Source organism: Cucurbita pepo, unplaced genomic scaffold (genome assembly GCF_002806865.2).
Source record: "Cucurbita pepo subsp. pepo cultivar mu-cu-16 unplaced genomic scaffold, ASM280686v2 Cp4.1_scaffold000383, whole genome shotgun sequence".
In the NCBI taxonomy this organism is placed as follows: Eukaryota; Viridiplantae; Streptophyta; class Magnoliopsida; order Cucurbitales; family Cucurbitaceae; genus Cucurbita; species Cucurbita pepo.
This window is the reverse complement of record NW_019646618.1, coordinates 2,171-14,190: the sequence shown is the minus strand read 5'-3', so window position 1 is coordinate 14,190 and position 12,020 is coordinate 2,171. Positions and strand designations below refer to the sequence as shown.

At 33.0% G+C, this 12,020-nt stretch overlaps 2 protein-coding genes and 1 long non-coding RNA gene across 4 annotated transcripts; 2 read left to right on the top strand and 1 right to left on the bottom strand.

Annotated features, from left to right (window-relative positions):
• The first annotated feature begins 2,898 nt into the window (after positions 1–2,898).
• Positions 2,899–3,515, top strand: LOC111785148 (subtilisin-like protease SBT2.5). Its single transcript, XM_023665609.1, has 3 exons — positions 2,899–3,021; positions 3,090–3,237; positions 3,311–3,515. Exons 1-3 carry the CDS (start codon positions 2,918–2,920, stop codon positions 3,398–3,400), a joined length of 342 nt encoding a protein of 113 aa, XP_023521377.1. The 5' UTR covers positions 2,899–2,917; the 3' UTR covers positions 3,401–3,515.
• Positions 3,516–6,896: 3,381 nt separating this feature from the next.
• LOC111785143 lies at positions 6,897–7,916 on the bottom strand. 2 transcript variants are annotated; one of them, XR_002813625.1, is made up of 4 exons: positions 7,778–7,916; positions 7,650–7,681; positions 7,386–7,471; positions 6,897–7,219 (listed from the first exon to the last, which is right to left on the bottom strand). It is a non-coding gene; the product is annotated as an uncharacterized LOC111785143 (long non-coding RNA). The 2 variants fall into 2 exon arrangements; XR_002813624.1 differs by having other exon boundaries at positions 6,897–7,471.
• Positions 7,481–9,459, top strand: LOC111785142 (probable WRKY transcription factor 41). The gene is made up of 3 exons (XM_023665604.1): positions 7,481–7,903; positions 8,097–8,226; positions 8,521–9,459. The coding sequence occupies exons 1-3, from the start codon at positions 7,582–7,584 to the stop codon at positions 9,128–9,130; spliced, it is 1,062 nt and encodes a 353-aa protein (XP_023521372.1). The 5' UTR covers positions 7,481–7,581; the 3' UTR covers positions 9,131–9,459.
• The last annotated feature ends 2,561 nt before the right edge of the window (positions 9,460–12,020 follow it).

Genomic DNA, 12,020 nt, shown 5'->3' with positions numbered 1-12,020 from the left:
AAATTAAATTAAATTAAATTAAATGAAATTCCTCTCTTCTTCTCTGAATCTATTTAATAAAAATTATACACTGAAATTTATGTTTACAATCATTAGTGATTTTTCTATAATTTTTTTATTTTTTATTTTTTAATTCTCTAAGCTCCGGTCTATAATTTGAAAATTATATCATGTTTCATTCACAGTAATAGTCTAAGTTCATCGCTAGTAGATATTATCTGTTTTCGTCCATCACTATTAACCTCACAATTTTACTAGAAAGAGGTTTTCACACCCTCGTGAGAAATACTTTGTTCATCTCTTCAATTGATGTGCGATCTCATGTCCTCGTACAAAAAATGACAAATTTCACTAAAAATGTCACTAATAAATAAATAATTAATTATTGGATCTGACCCATTCCCTTTGGGCCCTAAGAGTAGACCATGCCCATTTTCCAATCACTCTTTACAAACGGATCCCTTCCCGACTTTCTAGAATATGAATATTCAATTTGTGGAGTTGTAGGTACTATTGATGGGACCACAAGTACTACGGATCTCTTACTATCACTCGGGTTGCCTTTCCAAATCTTAGCAATCTTACCTGTAGATTGTACCATGCCTTGAGATAATCGTCTCCTCGTGTTCTCTAATTACCTATATTACTTAAATTGGGTAAGTAATAATGATTGATAAGTAAGGTAGAAATAATTATAAGATATGAGTAAGCAAATAGATAGATGGATTGGTGTGTAGGGTAGGTATTAATTAAATTTTAGTCACACACATAGTATCAATCATATTATATGTAAACCTAACTTTATTGTAAACATATATAACACATGTATCTTCACAACTTCCGCAAATTCCTCACCAATCCCTTGTTTTCTTTCTCTTCCTTCCAATCCCTTGTTTTTATTCGCGGTTGATTGGATGGAAGGTCATCATGACTAACGGATCTGAACCTATCTTCATCGTATCAACAACGGTAATTTGAGAAGAATTCAATTCGGTGTGTATCTACTCGGTCTCTATCATGGATTTTGAAGCTTTGTACTCGGGAGGAAGATCGAGGACTAAGAATTGGAATCCTCAACAACTCTAGTGTCAGGTCGAAGCCTTGGAAACAAAACCATCGCGAGCGTGGGAGAAAGAGACGATCGCGACAACGACAAAGCGAACAAATGTTCGGGTGAGTTTGGGCATGGTCATGGTTGCAATTGCAAGGACAAGGGGAGTGACAATTGGTATTTATAGGGTTTGGCAGAGATAATTTCGGGCAGGAGGGATAGGATTTTATCGTTGACTGGACTTGGATTTAAACTTGAAAGATGGTCAACGGGCAGCCTTCATTTTCTTATCACTGTCTATATATTATTACTATTATTTATCCTTTTAATTTAATTTAATAAATGAAAGGCATCAAGATTAGATTCGGACATTTCTCCTCGTGAAGAGGCCCAAACTTTTTCTTGGCCCATTATAAAGGCCCACCTATTGGAACCATATAAAGTTGTTTTTTAATTATATAGAAATTATGTATATATATGTGTGTGTATATGTATATGTATATATATGTATGTGTGTATATATATGTATACAAGTGGCAGTTATAATATGATATATTAAAAATAAGTTTGACCATAAAAGATGGTGCAGAGGAGGAGCAGAGGGGTGTGTATACTGAGAACCAAGGGTTGTTCACTGAGCCCATGAACTTAGCTTCAGCTGATCCAGGTGTGCTGTTGCAGTGATGAACACACAATCCACTCTTCTCTGCTCGCCAAACTGCCCGACACACGTGACGACCCGACCAAACCCGCTCTCAAGAACCTATAACTACATCTTTAAAGATAAGAGCTTGACTCTGAGTACTCGTATACTATTGCCTATTTTAAGCATGAGCTCTGAGGACTATGTGTCTTATGTGTCTTATTAAGAGGTTAGTTTTGGAAAGGGGGAATAATAAGCAAAAGTAGTCAAAGAAAAACATTTAGTTCTCGTGTTGGTCAGAGATTCCCTGTGGTTAGGCCCATGTTAATTTCCAGGGTCCCCCACCTTTGTCCCCTTCTCTTATTGACACGTGGAGATTTCTAATGCAGGTGACCACATTCACTGTGGCAGAAATCTGCTCTGACACACAGCCTGGTTTCCATCCTCTTTCTTACACATATTTTCACAATTCTTTTTTCATTCTAAAAATAATATTATTTACATTTTAAGTATATAAATATATAATTTTAATTCTTAATCTTTTTGTGTTTCTACATTTTTATTACATTTACTATTACATGTTACGTTCTTTTCTATCCATGAAATAAATACGAATTTCAAATAATGTTACATAAATTTATGAAAAATACCATATATAAAATATGAATTTTAAATTTAATAATTATTATTTTATTCGATAATCACTTGATTTTAAATTTTTAATAATTACAACTATATTTTATAATTATTATTTTTAGTTCTCTAGTATTTATAAAATAAGAAAAATATATCCATACTTAAAATTATAGCAATAACCAACGTAGAGATCAAAATATTCCAAATCTTGAAAAATGTGGGGTTTTTATTTCAAATTTAATTAATTAATGGTTAATTAGGGTTGACCCTTCATCTTAAAAAAATTAAAAAATTAATCCATTTGGCTTAAGAGATTCCAAATTCATGAACACACGAAACCCTAGAAACCCTTTACAAAATTTCAAACATTTTTTTAATTTTTTTAATCATTTTAAATTTTTATGAGCTCGATGCCTTCCTAGTTAAATAAGCATTATTATTATTATTATTATTATTTGTAAAGAAATATATATTTTAAATTGAAAAGAAAAAAATTAATTATTTGGAAAACTAAATTATGATTCGGTTCATGCATAAATAGCTTCATATTTTCCCTATCTTCGCCGGAAACCCAGAAGAAAGCCACAATGCAGGAGAACAGATACGACGGCGGCGGAGGCGGAGGCGGTGGCGCGTGTTACTTTGTTTTCATGAACTACGATCCTGAATATGAACGTCTACGAGCTGATCGGTGGGTATGAATGAATAATGTTTTGTTGTTTGAATTTGAAACTGATTGTTTTGTTTTTTGGTTTGAAGATCTGGGGAAGGGGCTCATGAGCTTGATGAGTATCTGAGTAGAAAGCATGATGGGGTTCTGGGGAGGTGTCTGGAGCCTGGAACTTACAGAAAGGTTTCGTCTTTCCTCATCGTCGACGGGTTCTCGGTCGAAATCACCGAAGAACAGGTATTGAAGGTCTCGTTTGATAGCTATTAGTTTCGAGAATGGTTTTTTATGATAAGTGGTTTGGTTTGTGCAGGCGGATGTGCTTAGATCTGCGGAGGGAGTGAGGGTGGTGGAGAAGAATCAAGATCAGGCGGCGCCGCCGATTAATGCAACAGCAAGTTAAGGGAATTAAGTAATTTTCTAAATTGAATATTGTATGTTTGAGTTGAGTTAATGTTGTGTTGGGAATGCATTAATCAAATAATTAAATTTATTATATAGTTTTAATGGGTTATGTTTTTGTTGGATTAGTGTATTAAATCAAAGCTTATATAGATGATATATTTTTGAAGAAAAATCCAAGGAAGAGTAAAAGAATAAAAAAAGGTCTGGCATTTGTGGGTCATGTCCACTTCTGTTCATCACATGCATGGAAAACAAATGTGTATTGGCCCTCAGAGTAAGGTTTTTGAGTAGCTTTTCATCACCCCCATCAATTTTATTTTCATTCATGTCATTTATTAGCGAAAGATACGTGAAGTCACGTATTGATTGGAGAGAGGAAAGAGTGTTAGCGAGGACGCTAGGCCTTGAAGGAAGGTGGATTGTGAGATACCACATCGATTGGAGAGGGGAACGAGTGTCTATGAGAATGTTGGGCTCTGAACGAGAGTGGATTATCAGATCCCACGTCTGTTGGGAGGAGAACGAAACCTTCTTTAAAAGGGTATGAAAACCTCTTTTCAACAAATATGTTTTAAAAATCTTGAGGGAAGTCGGATAGGAATAGCTTAAAAAAGGACAGAGTCAATGATCTTTTAAACATTTCTTACAAATATGTTGCATTTCAAATCTTATTCGTGTTATTTTGGATCTACAAGAACCTAACTTATTATTGAATATATAAACAAATTATGAGATACTTTATGAATAAGATTGGATTGAGTTGAATTAAATCTCTAAATGTTATGATTTTTTTAAAAAAAAAATTATATAAATATCATATGATTTTTTATCTTTTTATATTAAGTTTTATATAAATATATTTTTGAAAAGAAGTTGCCTCAACCCCCACTAAAATGTTCTTAAAGGGGTATCTTCGTCTTTTCATCACGATTATACTCGGCTAAAAGAAAATACTAGCTAATTTGTTTCATTAGATTTATGGGCTTCTCTTATGGTCCATAATTTTCTCTTAATGGGCCGGTCACTTCATTTATGGGCTTCTATTATGGTCCATAATTTTTGAACTCTTAATGGGCCGGTCACTTCATTTATGGGCTTCTATTATGGTCCATAAGTTTTGCTCTTAATGGGCCGTTCACTTTTCTCGGCCACTAGATTTATGGGCTTCTCTTATGGTCTAGAATTTTTGAACTCTTAATGGGCCGTTCACTTTGCTCGGCTATTAGATTTATGGGCTTCTCTTATGGTCCAAAAGTTTTGAATCCTTAATGGGCCGTTCACTACATTTATGGTCCATAAATTTTGAACTCTTAATAGGCCGTTCACTTTGCTCGTCCCTTTACACGTGGCCTTAAGGAAGCCTTAAGGCCGATTATTAAATAAATAATTTTCTATTTTGACCACTTTTTATGCACACTCCATTTCGCTCTCTTTTATTTGATACTTTACCTAACCTTATGAGATTTATATTATAATTTTTAAAGTAAATTTTATATTACAATTTAAGCTTATTACATTTTTTAATAAATAACTTTTTAGGGGAAAAAAATCAAATTGGATCTCCAAAATTACCAATTTATTTTGTTACGTTACACTTCAAAAGTGGATTAGTATTACAATTTTAACCCTCGAATGATTTTTCACTCCAATTATCGTTATAAAAAAATTTCTTATCCATTTAATGAACTATGAAACATATTTATAATTTTTAATGAACTATCAAACATATTTATAATTTGAAATCAAGAAATGTTAACAATGGTATTAAAGATAATTTTTTAATTTATGAAACTTTATGAATTTTAACAAAATTATGCAATAGTTAATACATGCATGGGTGAAAATTATTATTTTCTTTTATTAAAATTAATGAGTTTTTCAATATTTTATATTATTTCTTTAAAAAGAATTAATTGGTTAATTAGTACCATTAAATTGAATGATACAACAAAGAAAATTTAAGACATTTTTTCAAAGTTTTTACTATTAAAAGAATGTTAAAGTTGTTTGAGGCATAACTCAACGACCAAGAAGCTTGACAAGTTTACCTTAACTTATATAAGCGTTGCAACGACTAACAACTAAGAGATTTAATCTTAGTTGGTAAACGTGCAATGTCTACCATAATCTAATCTCACCCTTTGACAACTTATTTTATAAGTAATCAGGAATTAACTTTAATCTCTACTATGGAGAGTTATTTTTTGAAATTTAACTAAAGTGACAAGTTTTGATCATTTCAATGTTGGAATTTGGTTGGTGGGTGAACAACAATGAAAAGACAATAAGATAGTTAGGAATCATCGTAAATTATTTCTCAAATGTCTGAAGAAATTAAAGAAATATTGAATTTAAATTAATTACAAATTGAAGCTTTTATAATGTTCATAATGACCATATAATAAAATAAGCCTAGTTTAGTCAAATTGAGTCATAATATTTGAATTCGAGTTCAGTGTCCCAAATCCAAATAAAAGAACCCAAAGCTCACACAAACACGTTTAAAAGCATTGTGAAGACTTACAAAGATCAAAAGGCTGAAGACTTTTTGAAAGGAAAACGATTTGAATATTATAAAATTTAAAGACCTAAAGTCTTTGAAGACCAAAATTACCTTTAAATGCCAAAAGACTTCAACACACGGTGAAAATACCTTTAAAACACTCGAGACTTCAAACTTTGATCCAACCTACAAGATCAACAAGTCAATTTACCTGAGAATAAGAATTTCATCCCTCGTGTCAAGAATGCATAAGATAAAGAACCCGACACATAAATTAAATATGTGATTAACCAAAAAGATACTAACTAAAAATTAAATATGAAATTGCCTGAAAGGTCAACCTCTCCCCTTTCTTTTTAAAGCAGCCCTTAGACCACTCTCATCTTTTTGCCTTTGCTACCGGCAGCGCCGCGGGAAATCCTTCTCTATACAAGTTTCAGTGAATAAGCTAATTTAGAGAGATAACCCGGGCTTTAGACACTCGCCCTATAAATCATTCACCTATTGATTCAAAGACTGTAAACTCATTCAATCTTCCTATGGTATCTAAACCATTAGAGTGTCAATGAAATTTAATGTAGCAATTTCAATTACATCACATCAGCTTACTATTATGACATCATATCAGATAAAAATAATCAAGCCCAACCAGAATGACCAAATTACAAAATTTAGTAAAACAAATATGCACACAGAAATCATTAATTTTGACCAAGATTTTCTAATACTAAGGTCTAAGATTTAATCTAAGTACGATTAAGGAAAAATCAGTAAGAGAACAAAACAATAGCATGAAAAGAGCAGTCCACTCACAATCATAAGCTTTAGAGATTTAAAGAAAATGAGAATAATAATAATAATAATAAAGATGAGAAGTAGTTGTTTACTATNAAAATCAGCAAGAGAACAAAAAAAATAGCATGAAAAGAGCAGTCCACTCACAATCATAAGCTTTAGAGATTTAAAAAAAAAAAAAAAAGAGTAATAATAATAAAGATGAAAAGCAGTTGTTTACTGAACCACAACGCGGACGAAAGGTTTGAAAATTCTTAGTCTACTCTCCAAGCTTGAACTCTGACTTTCCACTTGTCTCACTATCTCAATTATGAAATTTTCATTCTCAACAAATCACAGCCGTAGGATCTAGAGAGAGAAACAGAAACCCTTTTGGAAGTTAAATTATGAAGTGGAAGTGGACTTGGTCAGCTTTAGAACTTGGACTTCCACACTAATCTTAGTCTCTACTCAGCCAATGACCAAAGACCAGAAAGCAACTGAGGGGGCTGTCTCAGTCAAAGTTTCCCCAACTTCTAACTGTTCAACAGCATTTTCTTTGAAGAAAAATGAACTAAAATTGTCTTCCTTTTTGAACTTGTATAAAACCAAGATCGGTTCTTCTTAAAACCAAAGCATTCTTCTTTTTCTTCTCCTCTCAGTTCAGTTTTAAATAAACACAAATATACCCAGTTAACCAAATTACCTCATCTGGCTACTTCCATGTTTGTTGTCTCTGATTCTTTACCATTTGGGTCTTCCATTTCCTCCAGCTTCTGCTTCTTGACTTACCTACAAATCCAAACTGAAATGCACTGAGCTCTTGTTCTTCCTACCATGAACTAGCACAGTGGTAGGGTAGGGTGGTTCAGTTCGTTTTATGAAACTGAGAGGAATTGAAAATGGAAAGTGGGTGGAGCTGGGATCAAAAGTCACTCATTGGTGAGCTAATTCAGGGGATGGAGCTTACCAAGCAGTTGAAAGCAGAGTTATGTTCAGCATCTGCAGAAGAAAGCAGAGGATCATTAGTACATGGAATTATATCTTCATATGAGAAGGCTCTTTCGATACTGAAATGGAATGGACCAATGGGTCAACCTCAAATGGTAGAAGCAGCTTTTGCTTTGCCAGGCTCTCCAATTTCTGTTAATGGAAGTCTTTCTAGTGATGACTCTGGTAAAGGCCTCAAGGACCCTCAGGACCCCAGAAAAGAATCAAAGAAGAGGTGAATTTAAGAATTTTCTTTCTAGCTTTTCAAAGTCAACCTTAGAACAAATATGAGCTTAGTTAGTAAACAAGTTTAATTCTTGGAAACAAATAAAAAAATCTTTATGATTCTGTGATTACAGAAAGACACAGCCCAGATGGACAGAACAAGTGAAAGTGAACTCTGAGACGGGATTCGAAGGACCCCATNGAAAGACACAGCCCAGATGGACAGAACAAGTGAAAGTGAACTCCGAGACGGGATTCGAAGGACCCCACGAGGATGGTTATAGCTGGAGAAAATATGGCCAAAAGGACATACTTGGTGCAACATTTCCCAGGTGAGATAACTTCTTCTTCTTCTTCCTGCTCGAAAAACATGCAAGCCATACACTTAACATATATTCTAATACCATTTGACATAAGGAAATGTCGGCAACTAAAAATTCAAAGTCAAAGTCCACTTTCTTTAAAGCTAACTTAAAAGAAATAAAGAAAAAATTATCATGAAACCAAACCAAATAAAATACAAGAATCCAATTTTCCATATCAAAATATATTGTAGAACTATAATTTATAATCTTATTACTGTTTCACATCAATAAATCTAATACCTGTTTGCTGTATACTTGCAGAAGCTACTATAGATGCACTTTCCGCAATACACAGAATTGTTGGGCAATAAAGCAAGTGCAGAGATCAGATGAAGATCATTCTGTGTTTGAAATTACCTATCGAGGAAAGCACACTTGTTCCCAAGGAAACTATTTAGCCCAATCATGTCATTCACCAAAAATACAAGAAAAGAAGGAAAATGACCACGACCATCATCAGCTGCAGCTTTCGCAAGAGAACTTATTCAGTAATCAAACTATTGAGAACATCGAAAAGCTCGAAAGCAAGGCATCTACCTTCTGCTTCGGCTCAACTTCTGCGGGATGTAAGGACATTGTAAATGGTGGCTTTTCACATTTAGCCATCGATACTCACAGCACCTTGGGAAGCTATACTCAGCCATTTATATCCCCAACCACAGCTGACTCGAACTACTTCACTCCATCGCCATGCCATAGGAGCGACGTAGGAGGGGCTCATAATGTACAACATCCAGAACCTGATGTTCATGAGATTTTCTCAGCCAACAGTTCAGCTACCAAATCCCCTATCCTGGATTGGGATTTTCCATTTAATTCAGAGCAGATCAACCCAAATTTCCCATTTAATTCCCCAGGATTTTTCTACTAAACCACGGAGGCATGAGAATAAAATTGCATCCTGGCGAATAACAAATCCCACAGAATATAGCTTCCAATCATACACTAAGACAGAAGAAAGGAAGGTTCTCTCTACCCAGATTTCATTTTCTAAAATGTTAGCAAAGCAGGGTGATTAGTAATATAATTAGCAGGTTGATTTTTGGTTCATTTATTAGTTTTGATCCCAATTGATTGCATCAATATTAGACTAAGCATTGCACATCTTGTTTAAAATTAGGAAGCTCCATAACAATAATAGTAATTGAAAAATATATCCTTGTAGTGTATCGTGCATTTTCTATAATCTAAGAAAGTTACTATTTATATTCGTAGATTGAGTGAGATGACATCTACTTCCTTGTTGGCTTTGAATGTTCCCCTCGGCTTCGCCTCTACTAGCTTTGAATTAGTTATTCTACTTTGTAAGAAGGTAAAATAAGACTCAATTTCCGGCAAAGCATGCAACGATGCTCATACCAACACTTCTATCCTCTTAGCCGTCATGAACTCAATTTCACTCCCTCACCCCCAATAATTCACTCCTCATTCTCTTATTTTCCTCTCTCTCTTGCCTNCCCCAATAATTCACTCCTCATTCTCTTATTTTCCTCTCTCTCTCTTGCCAGACGAACACGCAGCTTACATAAAGGTTCCACTAAACATAATCGAGGCAGGAAATTGGTAACATAATTGATGTATCTCCAAAAATTTACAATGCCGCCGAGTTTCGAAGTGTAGACTAGTAACCGTTCAAAAAAGTAAGCTTATCTCTAAGCAACTGTTAATTCGACCTAAGATGATGAAGTTCAACTGAAATAAAAACAGAGAAATGAAACTCAAAAACCTTGAAGTTTGAGGTGCGAGTTAAGGACGCCGATGAGGAAGAAGGATCAGGAGAATCGAAGATGACGAGGGTTCCGGCCACCGAATCGGTGGCTAATCTGTTGGCGGCATAGTTCCAAGCTGAACAGACCGCGCCTTCGTCCAAAGTCGCCAACCATAGCCTTCACCATCTCAACTCTCAATTTCTTGTTCGCGCCTTCACTTGCTACAAAATCTTTACCCCTTTTATTTCAGGGTTTTGCGCGCTGATTTATCTAAATACATACATACATACATACATACATACATACATACATACATACATACATACATACACACACATATATATATATATATATATTATAGGAGAAAAAAAGGGCAATTTCACGAATTTGTTTAAATAAAATAGACAAAAAAAAAAGAAAAAAAAAATTAAAAGTTTGAATAAATATCAGAATTTAAAAAAAAAATTAAAATTTTAATTTTAGATGAAAATTCTTACGGTGTATAAATATACTTAAATTAAAAAATAAAAATAAAAATATTTTTATCGTACCCGTAAATTTTTAAATGTAACAAAAGTTTTAAAAAGTTCTTATTGTGAATATATGAACGGAGTCATCAATATATACTTCATAAATTATTATTATTTTTTTGTTTCAATTTTTAGGCTATTAAGGTTCAATTTTTTTAAAAAAGTTTAAAAATATTATTGATAATTTTAAAAATTTGTAAATATTTTTTTTACGTAGTAATTATTTTGTCTATATGTATCTTGAGTTCATATATTCTAATTTTATTTCTATTTTTATACTTATAAATTTTTAAATTTAGCATCTAATCTTTTAATAAATATCAAAATTAATATTCTATGGTTAGTTGGAAATTAATTTTATCAAATTTAGTAAAATAAAATACTAATTTTACGTGAATATATTTTCAAGATATAGAGGTAAATTTCTTATAATTATATGCTAAAAAAATTTCTTCCCAAAAATAATAAAACCGTTTATTTTTATATAGGGAAAAGATGTTACATAAATATTTTAATAATTATTGTTTGAGCTTTAAAAATTGGCCTTTAGAGAGAAATTTTCTTTTATTTTTTAAAAAACAATATTAAAAGAGAAATTTGAATCTCTAATTATAAGAAAATTAAACACCGCTATATATATTGCATCGATTATCGAAAACGATGACATGTGAATTTAAAATAGTAATTTTAATAAAGTTGTTCGTTACTATTTCCACATTTTAATTAGTAATTTCTTGTAACTATTTATTAAATAATATGAATTAAGTAAGTTTTTTAATTCAAGGATGGTGATCAAAATATAGTAATTTTAACATGTTATTAACAGAAAAACACACTATTAATTCTTATTTGAATAATAAAAATTATAAACGAACTTCTACCTTTATGCAAGCATGATCATCATCCTAAACATTTAAAAAAGAAATTACAAGAAAAAAAGGAAAAAAATGAGTACATAGGAACATAATTATTGCACCAATAATCTTTAATAAATATAATTTAAATATTCAAATATTTAAAGAACATGAGATGCGGAGGGAGATAGGCATGAACCTCTCGGAAGCTGTCTTCTTCACCAAAGAGCTAATCTCCGGCGAAAGACTGGCTCCAAAGTCAGCCTCGGGGACTTCAGGGATGGTCGAGAGCGACCCGACTTCATAGAAGACATAAAACCCATCTTTGGGTTGATCTCGAGTTAGAAAAATGGAGCTATTTGAGTTAGGTCTCGATCGGAAAAGCGACCGGAGTATTTTGGAAAGCGAGCGAGATAACTTGGAAGAAGGCTTGGACATGGGCATGGAGACGCAAGGAGGGGGAGCGGAGCTCGGGTGTGGGAGGATAAGTGAGGCATTGATAGTATGAAAGGGAATGGTTTAAAGAAGAGGCCACTTTTCATTATGGTTCACGCCCATGCCATAATAGCCATACAATTTTTTCCCTTACATATCTTACACATTAATTACTTCATCTTAATCCCAACATTATCGTCTTAATTTTTTGTTTATATATTTGGAGTTTTCCC